Genomic DNA, 16,909 nt, shown 5'->3' with positions numbered 1-16,909 from the left:
AATGTGCCTAAAGGTTTTGCATAGTACTGTATATTGCATTTTTACAGGATTTTTACCATCTCAATATTTGATTATATTAACAATACCCTCTGAATATTCAATATCAGAGGCAAATAAATGAGTAGACATGGTAGACATATCACGCAAAATAAGAGAAGTGTAAATCTATTTGTATTAAGCTGCAAATAAAGTTTAAGAATGTAGATTTTAACACTAAAGAAGATATTGCAGGTCCTGAAATGGGACTATCGCTCAGGACCACACTGCAGTAAAGATGCTGAAACGATATATTGTGCCACCCTTGTGTTTATACCAGCCTGGCCCAAAGTCCTCCTGTATGTGTTGTTGGTGGCTTTGGTAAAGTGACAGAAACATATATCCTTTCTTACAGGTTTCATTAATCTCTGTTAGCTGTGTTGTGGAGGCTCAGCCTGTGCTGATTCATGACACACATCAGTCAGTATGAAGTATGACCCCATTTTGTCCCCCCACTGCAGGCTAGAGCAGACTACGCTACAGCTGCCGCTGAAGAGCGCCACACTAAAGCCGTCAGCTGCTCTCACACACACACACACACACACACACACACACACACACACACACACACACACACACACACACACACACACACACACACACACACACACTACCTTTTGTACTTTGCTGTATAATCCCAAGAAATGGGCAATATGAGAATGTTATAATTTAAGTCATAAATAATGTGAATGTGACTTTTCTAGAAGTAGCACACAGATAACGTCCATTCGTTCTCCCACTAGCAGTAAAAAAAAAATCTTGGTCTTATTATACTGCAATATTATCATAACAACAAAAAAAAAAAAACACATACTCCACCATGTTTTGCTTTTTTTTTCCATGCAGCATAAGACACCTTTCCATTCTAGGCTAAAATCACTGTCTACACCCTGTCCAGCTGTCTAGCCACCCCAGAGTGAAGAGAAAAACATGCAGAATACGTGAAGGGTTGATAGTGTACCTTTCCTACCTTTCATGTCCTCCTCTTCTGTAGTGTTACAGCTCTCTGTGGAACCCTGCCACAAGACAAAAAAGATGGAAAGGGGGGGGGGGGGAACAAAACGAGGGAACAGGAAAAGAGAGAGAGAGAGAGAGAGAGAGAGAGAGAGGCACAAAACAGGGAGGTCAAGTGATGCAGGGTCACTTTATAGCCATTTCCATAACATTTTAGCGAACACTTTTCAGCCCCCCTGCCCCCACACACAGCCACACCCACAAACAGAGATACACACAATCACAGATAGACCACTTCAGAGGAACACACCAAGCCCTGCACAAACCAGCCATGTCCAGCGAGAAGGCAAGCTCAAGAAAGCCAGCCACCACAACACACTTAGTCGATGAAGGCGGGAGTGCAGAGCACACTAGATATATAAACACTGTGAGTTCAGTTCAGGTATAGATGAGTTTATTATCATTAGAGAGGAACCGTTACTGACTGACCGACTACAATAAGTAAGGTGAGTATTTTAAATACAGTAAGTAGTAAGGCCACACCATCAAATATTAATTCAGGCAATTTCAGTCAGATTTGTGACAGCATTCAAAAGTTTGGAATTCTTGTTTTGAAAATTGTATTGTAGATAATCAAAATTTCCAAAAATGGCTTTTGGGGTCATGTTAGCTTAAGGATATGTGATTTTTAATGCCAAAAAAGAACAAAATGCAGTTTAAAACTGTTTAAAAACGTTTGTGGATACTTCTTCTAAATGAATGCATTTAGCTACTTTAAATTGTATCCATTGCTGACACAGACATGCAAATGCATGCACACATGGCTTGTCTAATCCCTGAAGAAAAGTGATGACAATACAATAGAACACTCTGGAGCAAATAAATACTGATTAACATTATCCTAAAGGCTACAGGAAAAGCACATCATATTGGATTAGATTAGTAAAATAGTCGATTAGATTAGATTAGATTAGATTAGATAATAATAGATTATTACTATTTTGTCTCATTTGATTCTACTTGGTCTATTAAGTTAAACTTAAAATTTATTATAGGTCTTATTTATACTTAACCCTACAAACACGAATGCACACAGAGCCTTCTCTCCTCTCTATGCATTTATTTTGTACAATACAGGGTACTACCATTGGAAATCGCAGGGGCATTGTAGCCAATAGTTCAAGAGAAATACGACTGCTGTCATTTAGACATGACAAAGAAGACACTGTAAACTGTTGTCTAGAGGACATATAAAAATATGTGGGCAGTGAGGGTTACTACATTTTAAATGGACATATGCATTATTGTATGTAAAGGTAGTATAAATTATTAATTTTTTGGTTCAATTTGTTATAATGTGTTATAATTATCGGGACCTAAATATGCCTTAATCCTTCATTCATACAGTTTTTCCACCTGTAATTACCCTTAAAATACCAAGTATTACGACTTAATCTACAGCTTTATTTATTTTATAAAGCTGAGGATAAAGTATAGATTTCTTAATGCTATCTGGTTAATTATCATTTACTTACTGTTTCTATACAAATCACAATATCTGACAAGTATTTCCAAACCTTTGAGCTTTACTGTAACAATAGAGCTTCTAGTTATAAATAAAATTCTGTTCACCCCTTTTTTTACTGGCTGATTTTTGCAATTCATATCAAGCTCAACTCCTGCAAGTTGATCTGCGTGAGCGGTGGTGGTGCAGTATTAGTGGTGTTAGCCTGGTGGACTGCAGTGGGCAGCACAGCTGGCAGCTGAAGCGGCTTACCTTGATGCCGTCGGCTGGGTTGTGCACGACAGTGGTCTGTGGTTCCTGGGAGAGGCAGGAGACAGTTTACCATGCAGAGGAGGGGGTGGGAGGGATTAAACAAAACCCCAAACTGCAGATCTAACAATCTAGCTTAAAACTAGACCACTGTTACTAATGCCAAGCGCAGAGAGCAAGAGGACAAAACACACGCTGGAGAATGTAGAAAGTGCTATAAAAGAGCTGTTTGGACAGAAAGAGGATTATGCTTTCGGCTAAACGGAAACTTGAGTACGCAGAGAAGCGAATCCCAGAGCAAAGAAGAGAGATGTACAGACATGTACCTTCATTCACCAGCCTCACAGACAACAGACTGACAGTAAAAGCTGCAAAAGCTGACAACACTCACAACCATTATCCACTCAGCACAGTGACGAACACTGACTGGACAAACAAACGCCCACCCATACCCGCTACCAAGCACAGCAGATAACTGAAGATGCAGTCCCTACACAGAGCTAGCCACTTGCTCTGAAAACATCAAAATATATTTTGCTTCCCTTCATTACAGTTTCCCCAAATTCCCCTAGCTGCTGTCTCTCCGAGTCACACACACGCAACAAGGGCCATGTAGCTGATGTGACAGAAAGTGTATCCAGTACTGTGTCCTACAGCTGCACACTCTACTGTTAGATAACTGAAACTCTGCCATCACAGAAACATGGCTAAAACATGTCAATACACTTTCTCACACATGGCTAGTTAAGATTCTTAAGCATCTTGTTCAATTAAAGGCATTTACTAATTAATCATTCAGTCATTAAACAGGAAATGTTTCTCATTAGAGGGTTGGTTTTCTTTGGGTGTTTTGACAAATTGAGGCATCAACTGGATTTAAAAAATCGAAATAATAAATTGTTATATCACATTATCCTTAATTTCCCACACATGTATCCTGCAGGTCAGCACAGCATTCTGTAGCTACTATGAGAAATGGCAAATTTGTGGCATACACATTGTTTTATATGTCTAGATAGAGTACAGTTGTTTAAAGGTTATAGCATGATAAGGGAAATATATCTCGCTAGATGTGATAAAAACTTTTAAATCTTTCCTGGTGTTTTTTTTTCCCAAAAATGTCTTTTATGTTCTTTTCTTGCAATTTGGGTAAAAACTAAAACGCAGCACAATACAATACTGCTTCAGTTAAACACCATGGTGATCTTGATATAAAACCAGTGTTAGCAGTCAAAACATCTTTTAAAAAAAGACAATCCTAAGGAAATCTTATTTATGAAACTGCAAAAAGGGGATTTCACCTTGCCCACCACAGTGTTCTTAGGATGACGGGTAACAGCTAAATAGGAAAGTCTAAGGCTGATTTGTTAGTGAAGTGTCACAGTTAAGACATTAACAGATTTGAATCAGGAGCATACCAAGGTCAGTGCTGGACACATTACTCTCTTACTGATGTGATTTTAATGCCTTATTAAAGTAACTTCATTTGCAATAATATATTTCGCACCCTCTCTTCAGCACTGCACCAGATCTTCACCACAGGCTGCAACATTTGCTTTTTTTGTGTTGAAGTGGACAGTGAGCCTCTGATTAGAACTGAGAGAGATTTTACTGTGAGAGAGAGGAGCGACCTTGGAGATGACGAGAGAGCGAGCAAGAGAGCGAGAGAGATGAGCTCAGCTTCACAGCTACAGGGTTTCCCTTCTGTCTCTCCAAAAACATGCTCCAAACCGCCACCCAGAGAGACAGTGACAGAACCCCCCCCCCCCGGCTCTCTCACATTTGTTCCATTTTAACTACTTGTCTGGGTTTCTTTTGTACACAAAGCGAAAGGCTGCACTTTTGTGATCCTTGTTGCTTATAGCTTTCAGAAGACCTTGGACAGTACTGGTACCACTGGGGCCGTGTGCGAGTGCCAGCAAGCTTGTTTTATTGACGCTGGCCGTTATCCTTAATAGCAAAATAACAAAACCTTGACAGCGAGCCAATTAGAGAGAAATGTGGAGTTCTGCTTCTTCACATTTCAAGAAACCATCTCAACCTCTGGAGAGCAAAATGGATATCTGTGCTCTTCACCAGTCTACAGCTGGGGGAACAGATAGGGACTGCATCTTCTAAACTAATGACATTTCTGCTTCCTGTCATAAGTGGGTCCAGTTTTACTCATAGGTCCTTCTGAGACAGGGAACTGCTGCAGATGTCTACCTGATGATGACACACATCTGTTATGTTTACTGCCATGTTTGGATGTAAACCAAAAAGAAACTAGTCTGAACATGTTTATACATTTGTAAATATATCTCTCCAAAACTGTGGATCTCAAACAGGGGGCAGATGGGTAAAACTGGACTCAAGGAAGAGAATCAATCACAACAAGCACAAACTCGTAGCTTTAGTTAAGGTCATCAGAACCATAAGCAACATCACACATCTCCAAACGGAGGGCGGAAGGGAGGGATGGAGGTCGGAGGGAGTTAAAAAAAAAGAGATGAGAACTGATGGAAAAACTACAGAACAGAAACGTATGGAGCGCTAAAACAAACAAGATGAGTGAAGCAACAATGAGGAAATAAAGAGAGATGAGGTACCATTGGTGCTGTGGATGATATGCTGCTGTCTTTGGTGCTGCTGCTGCTTACTACACTGTTTTTATTGTTGTTTGTCTGTGGCTGGGGCAAAACAAAATAAACAAAAACAACAACGCAAAAATGATTTCTGTTCAAAAAAGATTACAAAAACCTAATTAGCCACAGGTCCCATGTTACCAGTGTAGAGGAGCTGCAGGTGACAATAGCAGCCCCATACACTCCCCGAACAATGCCTTCTGCCATTACACACTGAAAATGACTCAGAACAAGCAGAAGGGCTTTTTCTGAATGTACGGCTGAACTGCAAGTAACTCCTTGTGTAGGAATGTCCTGGAATAATAACTAGATATGTGCATTTACGTAAAGTGTTTGCACAGCTAAAATGGTTGCTAATGTGTTGCTATGATATAGTTGTTGTATATTGTTGATCTGCTTTAAAACTGAGCATGATCTCTACTTCACAGAAAGTTAGCAGGAAACAATAGAGTTCAGCAGCCAGAAACATAACTGGCAATTAGTGTTTAGTGACATCATCCTTTCCGTATAATTCTAAACAATAGAGCACTTTGTTGTTGGCTTTCCAATAAAAACAATACTTAGTTTCAGTGATATTGTCCACACACAAGACATGGGGAGAAATTTCAGATTAAGTACAGAATGATCAAACTCCTGCAGGGAAAAGAATCTGTACCTGCCGGGACAAAAATCACTGCACATCATTTACATTTACTAAACACGTACAAGCCTGGAATTATCACATTTTACCTGACGGCACAAACAGAATCCCAAACAGTGAAAAGTCCCTGGCAGTCCACTAGTGCATGCAGTGAATAACCTGAACATAGTACTGTTTAAATTTCTTTCACAATTTTTGCTTTACTCTAATTATCCAATTAAATACTCAGAAGTAAAAACAACAAAAAAGAAATTTTAAAATAGCTATATGCAATGATTCACTTATTTGCATTATTTTTATTATCATCTATGCATTACAGCATCATTTAGAATGAATGCTGGGCAAGAAGATTTTGGGGATTTGCATTTTACTTTTCCAAGAGAAATTAAAATCAGACGAGATCATTATGAATAAGTGTAGAGTAGAGTTCACTTGCTTAACATTTCTCATTTAATTAATTAAAATATTATATACAGATTAAGTTACATTTAGAGGTGTAAAAATGTTTAAGCGGCTCAATTTGTGTAATGCTGTTGATTACAAACAAGAAAAAAATATAATTTATAAAGTAAGCATTTATTGTATCTTAAATGCTGGAATTGTCTAAGTCACATATATTTCCCTCCTTAAGAACTAGAGTAAAAAAGGAGCCACTGAGTAAACTACTGTGTCAATGCTACATCAGGCTGATTCTAACAGATCAATACTCAGTAAGAGTAGCGGGTCCTAAGAGAAAGGCTGCCGGAAAAAGAAAAATACACAGTGGACAGACAGAAGCAAACACGCCACTGCCCACTAAAGTGACTAAAGGTGTCTCAAGATCAGGTCACCAGAGGGTGGGGAACACTGTTCTATGAATAAATTGCAGACCTTCCAAATATCCACAAATTTCAAATATTTTAATAATCTGTAATTCTGTAATTCTTATCAAATCATGGTAAAATATGAAGTAGGACTTTTTTAAAAGAAATTGAAAAGAAATGGGGAAATGTGAACTTAAAAGAAAAAAAGCCACTTTCTTTCTCTTATAAGAGCAAAACGAATACAATAAACTCAATAAAGAAACACAATAAAATCTAAAAACATTTAAAAATAATACTTCAAAGCATTTTAGCAATATCCATTTAAGCAATATCCATTAATTACTGTAAACCCAGGCCTTTCTGTTCTTTTAAAATTATAACATGTTATTCATTTTATTTAATTAACTCTTATTATTCTCTTGTTTGCTTGTTTGTCTGCTTTAAGACCTGCAGAATTATTAAAAAGAGACTACATTTTATCATTCAGAAAACCTTCCCTAAATAGAAAAATGTAAACAGTATAACTTTGCAGTGTTGTAAACTGTTTGCTACAAATCCTAAGGGGGAAAATGACTTAAATTTTGTAATGTGATAAATATAAAAAAAAATACTTATCTTTGATCCGCTGCTCAATTGCATTTGGACTAAAGAGACCAGTGACTGAAGCATATGAATGAATGAGTCTGCCAGAAGTCACCCCAGTTTCTGAGCAACACTTCAGCGTATTACTCTACGTGCTGAAAACTAACTACTCTGTACTCAGTCAATGTGATGGCAGGGAGAATGACAGCCAAGGACATGAGAGTAAAGTGCCCATGTGTGAACGTATGAGTATGTGTGTATGTGGTTCCGGCCTGAACTCGTGCACAATAAGCAGGAGGAATGGGTGTTATGTGAAAAATGACTTCACATGCATAAATAAGCCTGGCCATGACAAAACGTGGCCCAGGTCAGCCGAAAGTAGACATCAAAAAAAGTTCTTATTGCAGATGGTAAATTTGTATGTATACTGCCACATAAATAGCTGCCGTTTTACACCATTAGTCTGAGAAAGTGCATGTCAACATTTTCAGGCTCTATCACTGTGACAGACATGAGCAATCCAAGTCAGTGGTTCTGAAACCGGTTTTCAGAATCCATATTTATTTTGCAAGTTTATTTTGCAAGTAGGAGCAAACATCTAGACCAGATTGAAAACCACTGACTTAAGTACTACGATATGATCAGCTACATCTGTCATTGGGTTTATGACAGTTCTGCCTCTGATCTTCACTGTTGTATATAAACTGCAATCAACCAAAGACAGAAGAGCCCTCTGTTTAGAGGAATGACCCAACAATCCAACAAGCACATAAGCATAAACTCAGTATGTTTGCCAATGAGGGTGAAAAAAATGTAAGGGGGTAACTAAAACTATAATATGGAAAGAGCTCTTAACATTGTTGCCTGGTCAAGCCTGTCACAACCTTTGTGTGTATACTGAGGGCAGGGAGTTTTGTGGAGAAGATATTTATAAAATTTCCATCAGAGAACAGGTTTGTTTAGACATAAAGCCCAATTTATACTTCTGCATCGAACCTATGGCGTAGGCTACGCATATTTAGCTACGCAGCGGAGCGCATTTATACTTCTGCGTGCGCGTATCAGCAGCTCTGCAGTTTAAACTGCAAAGGTGGGAATGTGTGGGAGGGGCCACGATACCCAGTGGACTAATCACAGCTGTTGTCCGCGTTGTGCGACGCGTAGTTCCATTTCCAGAGAGGTGCGCGTCGAGCTACACCGTAAGGTACGTGGCGTAGGTTCAATGCAGAAGTATAAACTGCTCAAACTATAGTGCTCTCCAAACTAAGGTCCCCATGGAACTGTCAGCCAGCCAGCAACTGCAAATGTCCAAAAGTACTGCTTTTAGAAACAGCCACAGTTAAAATCATTTTAAAAGGCCCTAAAATAGATCCCTGTGGGACCCTATTATATTATAATCCAATTTCCAACTGTCAACAAATAAAAATCAATAGTTCTGCATTAGGATTTATAACTAATTAATATATAGATGCTTTCAAACTTTCTGAGGTTTGGGTGCATCACCTGTTGGCACAGATGTTCAACCACCTACACACAATCTCTAACTATAAAAGTAAAAAATAAAAAAGCACAGCCAATTGACTTTTTAAACTAGGCCTTCAAACTAGTCTTGCCATTTAAACTAAACACAAAACAAATCCCAAATAAAAGCAGGTTTAAAACTCTTGGACATTAAGTGTTTCCGGAGACCACTTGTAATCCATAAAAGTACTACTTTCTTCAACTGCTTTCAAAATATTTGTCTTTGGAGCACAGCCATCTAAAACAGAGTTTCTGTTGCAGAAAAAAAACAGATGGAAGATGGAACATCACCATCTCAGAGTTACAGCATCTGATAAATGTGATTCTATTTTTTTTTTCTAATATTCTTTAAAAAACTGAGGGCAGAAAAGAGTTCACAGGCTTGGACCAGGACACAGATGGCTAGTGAGTTTGGGGTCAAGGTGAGGGGCTTAGGGGGGAAAGAAAGGGCAAGCTTTCCAATGCTTGACCTTCCTGTCAAAAGAGGCCCAGAGATGCACTGACTACAGCGTGTAATGGGACAGCAAACCGTGAAAGGTCCACTAAGTAATGAAATCTAATTTCACTTATCTAATGACCTGGGGCTCATAATCCCCTCCTGCATCATAAACATGCTAATGCTTGACCTTTTTTTCCAGCTCCACATATTAAAGCATTTATCTCTGGCTCTTCCATCTCCATCTTTCACGCACAAGTCACTTCTGATTGGCCAATTGTCACTAACATGGTTTATGATACCTGAATAGAAAGTGACAGCAGAAAAATAAAAAATGAAAAATCAACTTAGTGGACCTTGAAGGACACTGATGTGTGCACAGACACATGCTTGGTTGTGTACGTTTGTGTGTGTGTGTATATATATAAAAACAAAAGGGTGGGCATGGCTGTGGTAATGTTTGATTGAACCGAAAAGAGCCAATGAAAGTCCGACAACACAGGAAAACTTAAGAAATAAATTTAAAAAACAAAAATAATTCAACACTTGCATCTCAACCAAGAAAAAAAACAAGAACAACTATAGAAAGAGGAAAAGAGGGGAGAGACATAGAACAGATCTCACCATCAAATAAACACTGGAGCTTGACTTCCTTTTCTGAACAGTGTGAAACATAGGAGGTAAAAACAAGGTAGCACAGGAGCACAGAAAACAAACAAACAAACAAAAAAAAAACGAAGCCAATGAAAAATAGAGATAGAAGAAAAGAATCGCCAATTAGAAGGTCTCAGAGAAAGAGCGGGAGAAGGGGAGAACAATCACCAAAAATTTCAGAGCAATGAATGAGGTGAAGGGGAAATAAAAATAATAAATCAAATGATAATAATAATAATAACAAAAAAGGAATTTCATTAGGTGTAATTAGGTGATTTTATTTCATGTAGACTAACTCTTCATTCCATTTTGAGGAGCAGGTAGTGTTCAGCTACCTTTAGTCATCAAATAAAGACCATTCACTGCATGCACTGAGACTGGGACAGGACATAGTGGGTCCAGTGATTTCGAAAGACCTATATCTGGCTTAATAAGCAATACATAAACAGAAAGATTAAAATATACATATACTGTACTGTAACACATCACACTGTCTCATTTACATTTGAACTCCCTGACTTCTAATTCTTACTTGTGCTCTGGTTCCTCAGAAGAGCTTATCCTTTATTTCAATGCAACACATTTTCAGATTATAACAAAGCACTGGGGAAGATGAAAAGTACCAGTGTTTGCGTAACTCCCAGGTATTTAAGACGAACAAATCAAATGTGACAGGGTAAAAAGTCTCTTAAACATAAAGACTGGGGAAGAATCATGTACAGTCTGATTATGGCAGAAAAAGATATTATACACTGAGGTGCTGATGCCACTCCAATTTTACAGGAGTGTAAAAGTGTAAGATGTGTGATAGAGAGAGATCTTACCTTCACTCCATCAGACTTTTTGTTCAGTAAACTTTTGCATGCTGAAAAACAAAAGAACATGTATATACAGTTTATTAGTGCATAAAAAAGTAGTTAATTACCTACTAATTACAAATAAAAAAAACTGCTAAGTGCAGTGATGATAAACAGCCTAGTGTGAGTATCCGCAGCTATACAGAGACTTGGTGCTGTGTTCATCACTTCAGAGGACCAGCACCACCAATCCACCAATGAATTAACTTCTCTCCACTTCCTGATCTTACTGACCACATTGTTTTTCCTTTCACTGCATTTGCATGCATATAGCTTCTACCATATGCAAAACACTCCCTGTTTTTTTCCTGCATGCCCATTTAAGACACACACACACACACACATACACATGCATGCTCGTAGACAGACGAACATACAAAACGCTGATAGACATGAATATGACTAAAATATGACAAATAAATATACAAACATCTACATAAATCAATAGACAGTGTCTTCACAACAAATACAAAAATATATCAGCAGACTTCCCAACTTTCCTAAATCCTAAAATTCCCTTACCTTCCAATGGGCAAAAAAGTAGGAAGGAAGGCAAGAAAAAGAGGCTGAGATTAGAAGCAGTGGTTTGGTTTTGGAGGGGAAGATGAGGATAAACTGGTAGACAAAATCAGTTCTTTTTTTCATGCTTGGTCCATGCAGCGAGGTGGCTACTGCCTCGACATGCAGATTTGGACAACACAAGCACAAGATGCCTTTACTGTCTCTGTTATGTCTAGAGTGATGCAAGACAGTTAGCTGAGTAACATGCAGATATGGTTAGAACAACAACTAGAAGTTCAATGCTGGGTAAATGTTAAGTTTAAAAGGGAAAGAAGCAGATTACCTTCCTGAGCCTGTCCCTATAAAACTGAATAGTTTTCATTATACCCGACACTAAAAAAAACTGCCTCTTAAATTACAGAGGCTAAATTAATTTTGTCACGCTTTTTAAACAAGAGCATTTTTGATTTTTAAAACCACAATTTAAAATACTTATTTATTAGCTAACCATGTTAATCATATATAAATTCTTGATTGTAATAATACTGCTATGTTAATGACTAACACAAGCTACCTCAGCAGTGCTATTTCTGTCACTATCTTAGTAGGGCCATTCTAATCATACATTTATTTAAGTAGTGCAATTTTAGGTCACCTTAAGTCACTTGTAGCTGGCTAGGTAAGCTAACTAGGAGTTTACACAGAGGAAGGCAGTTGGATATTTGCTAAAGCTAAGTTAGCTAGCTATTTATCTCAGTGAACATTACTGTTCTAGTCCTGTAGCTAACTACAGCTTGTATCTTTCGACTGAAAAGCAGCCAGTTTGTGAAGAAATAGTAAACTATATAGTATATTTAATTTATGTTGAGTATGAGTCAATGTTCAGTATAAATTATTCACTGTTCAATATATAAAAAATTATAAATTTCCTCCTACTTAGTTGAACACCAAAATATTTTTTGTTTGAATTACCTCCCTAAATAGCTAATTAAGTATCCATCACAAAAGACACTAAACCAAAAGTTTAAAAGGAAGGCTTATTTAAAAATGAGATAAAAGATAAAGCATATGGTCACTTTCAGAACAGTATAACCTCACGCTACAAAGATATATAGAACAATTAAGAAAAGATTACACCAGTATAATTTTACACCACTACCTGCACCATCTAAGAAGTGCTAAATCCTAATTCACATTAGATGTAAATAAAAAAATAACAAATGACTGAGCAGAATCATCGCTGGATTAAAAGACATATGAACATATCAATGAATATTTAAAAAAAATCCTCGGACAGACATTAGTCTTCCAAGATAAGAAAAAGTACACATGCCATTCAGTTACAGATGCAGGACATGAAGGTCTCATGCATGTACGAACACACACACACTCCTGGACACATGCTGAAAAACTTAACAGTCCTCTTAAGTAACTGCTTCACTTAGTAAAAAGACTGAAACATGCTAACATATAAGTGAATACACACAAAAAAATTTAAACAGCAAACATTTTCATCTTTTTCTCCCAAGCTAAACAAGCAACATGGCATTGCCACTGCAAGACTGCATCCAAATACACTTTCACACTGGTGCTTCTGTGTGTGGTGGTGAGATTCAGACCACCGTAAGACACATCCTGATAAGCAGCACTGACTAAAGATCTCAGCTGTGCTCAGATGTGGGCTTACGAGGTCCCAGTTCCACCAGTCAAAGACTTCTGTATTGGCCCTCCACCTATACATCACCCTTCACCATCTCCAAGTCCATTTGCCAGGAATGCATGATGATTCCTTCAAAGACATTATTAGGAATGTATAATGCATTCTGGGGGGAGGGGAGCAACCTGCAATAACAACATCTTTTAACAAGCTTCCAACTGACCAAACTTGTTTAAAGATGTTCTTGCATCATGTAGGTTTCAGGTACAAGAAGGACTTGGCAGCAGAAGACAGGCCTTTTTAAGCCTACGCTTGATCCAGTTCCAGAAGCAAGGAAGGCTTGTCCATAACCAGCATGAGAGAGAGTGTGTGTACATCAGTGCTGAGAACTGAATTCCACTTCATCCAATTCAAGAAACATATTAAAGCAAACTCATTTTAAATGTAAATTTATATAAGGATTTTAACAGAGAGTGCTTCAACCTCGTTCTGGTTCTGCCCAGTACAGCACATTTTAGAGGACTGCCTGCTTTAATACACCCACTGCAGCTCTAAAATGGCTTTTTAATGAGCTGATTAGTTGAGAGGGGGAAAGCTGTAAATCTGCAGGGCAGGGTGTGCCAGGACAGGACAGAAAGGCCCTGCTTTAAACTACTGCAACTTTTGTGAGGCCAGACTTCTTTTTGATTACTCTAGTAGCTACAGAACTGGGAAGTCTCAATCCAGCTGATTAAACCTGCCTTTTAAATTTTAAGCATTGGTGTGTTTTGTGTTTAAATAAAAGCACTACTACACTAAAAACAAAAGATATGATATCCACACAATATAGTGTGGATATATTTAAACCTACATTTTTTAAATAACTAAAAAATATATATGTTAGTTTTTTTTTGTATTTTGTGTTTAATATCTCAATAAAATTTGACAGACGTTTCTCATAATTTGGCCCCCAGTTACATTAAAAAGCACTGAAATCTATTCTAATAAAGGCATACATTCATAAATAGTAAATCATGAAAAAAGTATATAATTTAAGTAACCCTGAAAAAATTAACAATAGTCTTCATCTTTTTGTTTTGAGACTTAAAAAGATGTGCAGTACTGCCGCCATCTTTACTAGAGCAGCAGACTGGGCTTGCTTTGGGCTAAAAGTAGGCAATACACCTGGATCACATCAGTGGTTTGAGAATTTCACAGTAGTTTTAGAATTAGAAATACTAGTTACAGAAAATAAGCCTTGATGTTAAAAATAAGCCTAATAAAAATATTAGTAAATTAACAGTCCTACAGGTTAACTAAACCTGAATTGGACGACGTGGAATTAAATTGGCTCAGTCACTTGCATGTGTGTGTGTGTGTGTGTGGGAACATTGCAGTGCAGTGTGAGAGGATGGGTAAGCGAGGGTAGGGCATTCTCCCGCGGGCCACGCATGCGGGCAGAGCAAGGGTTAGAGGTGGACAGTGCCCTCTTCACACCTACCTTCCTGGGCCAGCGCAGCCGTGCTGGTGGTGGGGGCGGCGGGGCTGGTGTGCTGCCGGCCCACTATTAAACAAAGAAGCATGCTGTTGGGAGGGGCTAATCTAAAAGGCCACGCCTCAGTGATCTCACGACCAGGTGAGTACACCCGCATTACACAAAGCAACATTAAGCACAGCTCATAGTTCTCTACAGGGTGAGTAGCTAAAGCCAGTGAGACAGAGTCAGTGAGAACACTGCCGAGCTAGCTTCACACCTCTCTCTAAAGGTGAGCAAAGGAACATACAACAAAGCACGATATGTTATTCAGAAGGGAAGAGAATGACTGTGTGATTAATAAAATTAAGCTGAGGTTAGGGGTAGTTCAGCAGTCTAAGGCTACGGGTAACTTACCAGAGAAGTTTCTAGATACCAGCATGGTGGTGAGAATGGCCCCCTGCAGAAAACACAGGCAACACAAGCACAGGTAATTTAGTTCATGTGATAATGCTGGTATAAACTAACTATAATAAAAGTACATACAGTTCTAGACCTGTTACAGTAATTACATTACTTATCATACAGCATATGGACATGGCCCACATTCATTTAAAAAGGTCCCATAAAAGAGTTTTACTCAATGTGGAGGGACTATTCAGCACTAATACACCAATACAGTTTTTGCAGAATAATAAAATGAAAGACCTTACCTTCAGTTTTCTCCTTGCATTGAATTTGCGCAGACACTCAACAGTCTCTTGACGATGCATCATGGAAGCCACAGTGGAGCGTTGCTGTAAAAAAAAGCAGAGATGGATTTCAGGTGAAGAAAGTGACAAAACTGCCGGCTGCCTTGATCAGATTGAGCAGATTAATAGTGACAGTCGAAATGTTGACAAGCAGACGAAAAACTGACAGTGAATCCATTAGGAGAGCTTCACTGCATTTTAATGCTCCCCCTCTGCAGATCCCAACATGTGACTTACTTTTAAGATGTTCAGTCTCCTGGTGATGATGTATAAGTAACCCAAAAGTGAGAGATTTTATCTTTCTCAGTAATTCTTCTGATGATTATAAATTCATAGTCCAATAACTAGATCAGATCAGAGAATAAGTAGGAAATGAATGCTAACAATATATACGTTTATCCTAGGACTTATGTTGTCACTCAAAGTGAGAGAAAGATATGAAATAGGAGGAGAGTAATCTTACTTTACAGTTAGGGAAAAGCGTAAAATTTTTTTTTTCAAAAATACTTCCTAGATCCTACTAATGTTCCATATATACTGTATAAGTTCCTTATTATTATACACAGTTACATTTATATAAATATTATTATTATACACAGTTACATTTATATAAATATTTATTTTAATTGGCCAATGTTTCTCCCCCGTTTAGCTAGGTCTATTGCCCCTATTTAGCTGCTAGTCAGCTGTATATCCCCCATCACTTGTGATGCCCCAACACAAAGACTAGCAAAGACTAGCACATGCCTCCTCTGACACATGTGAAGTCAGCCACTGCCTCCCATTGCTCTTGATGTATCACTGCCGAGTAGCATCACAGCGTGTTTGTAAGACAATGCAGCAACTTGGTTCCGATACATCAGCTCACAGATGCCTTATACTAATCGACATCACCCTAGGAGTGATGAGGAGAGAGAGCACAATCTACCCACTCAGAGAGAGCAAGGCCAATTGCACTCTCTCAGGGCTCCGGCAGCTGATGGCAAGCTGCATGGCCGGGATTCAAATCAGCTGGATCACTCAGAGCCCCACTCCAATAGTTAATCTATCATGTATTTTAGCTAAAATATCTGAAGATGCTCTATAGGTAAAAATTAAGTAAATACTCTACTGCATGCAAATTCTTCAGTGAGAAACAATTAGACCAACCAGAGATTTATATCAGCAGCTTCAGACAGAACAACAAGCTACATTTAATTGATAGAACTTCAGTAATTCTGCTTAAAGCAGAAGACAGAGACACTTACGCAAACCCATGGGTGCTTGAGAGCCTGATCAGCAGTGATCCTCTTTGCTGGGTTGATGGTCAGCATCTGATTGATGAGGTTCTTGGCCTCTGGAGTAACAGTGTCCCACTCTGGAGAAGGAAACTGAGACAAGAGGATGGAGCAAACAAAAGAAAGACAGCACAAAGAGAAAGGTAGATTAAGGAGGGGAAATTAAATATATTATAGAAAGGATAAAAAAAAAAACATACAGAGGGGATAAAATCCAGATCATGGCTCCAAGTATACTCACATCGTACGCTCCTGCTTTAATCTGCTGATAGAGTTTGTGCTGGTCTTCATCCCAGAAGGGGGGATAGCCCACCAGCAGGATGTAGAGAATAACTCCTGCATACATGACATATAAGTGTTTATTATAAAAATAATATAATCATTTAGA

At 38.3% G+C, this 16,909-nt stretch overlaps 1 protein-coding gene across 28 annotated transcripts in view; it reads right to left on the bottom strand.

The window, feature by feature from the left end:
* The window catches only part of camk2g2 (calcium/calmodulin-dependent protein kinase (CaM kinase) II gamma 2), an 87,165-nt gene that overhangs the window by 11,554 nt on the left and 58,702 nt on the right, over positions 1–16,909 (bottom strand). For 3 of the 28 annotated variants that reach the window (XM_007258745.4, XM_007258724.4, XM_007258730.4), the window contains exons 9-17: positions 16,763–16,857; positions 16,492–16,614; positions 15,206–15,289; positions 14,910–14,952; positions 14,520–14,582; positions 10,849–10,889; positions 5,353–5,433; positions 2,768–2,812; positions 998–1,052 (exon numbers count right to left, since the gene is read on the bottom strand). In XM_007258745.4, coding sequence (XP_007258807.1) covers positions 998–1,052; positions 2,768–2,812; positions 5,353–5,433; positions 10,849–10,889; positions 14,520–14,582; positions 14,910–14,952; positions 15,206–15,289; positions 16,492–16,614; positions 16,763–16,857 — 630 coding nt within the window. Of the gene's footprint in view, positions 1–997; positions 1,053–2,767; positions 2,813–5,352; positions 5,434–9,994; positions 10,028–10,848; positions 10,890–14,519; positions 14,583–14,909; positions 14,953–15,205; positions 15,290–16,491; positions 16,615–16,762; positions 16,858–16,909 lie in introns of all 28 variants that reach the window. The other 25 variants (XM_022684581.2, XM_007258726.4, XM_007258733.4 and 22 more) reach the window with 17 other exon arrangements.

Source organism: Astyanax mexicanus, chromosome 7 (genome assembly GCF_023375975.1).
Source record: "Astyanax mexicanus isolate ESR-SI-001 chromosome 7, AstMex3_surface, whole genome shotgun sequence".
In the NCBI taxonomy this organism is placed as follows: domain Eukaryota; kingdom Metazoa; phylum Chordata; class Actinopteri; order Characiformes; family Acestrorhamphidae; genus Astyanax; species Astyanax mexicanus.
Note: the sequence above shows the minus strand (reverse complement) of the source record. Positions and strands in the feature narration are given on the sequence as shown.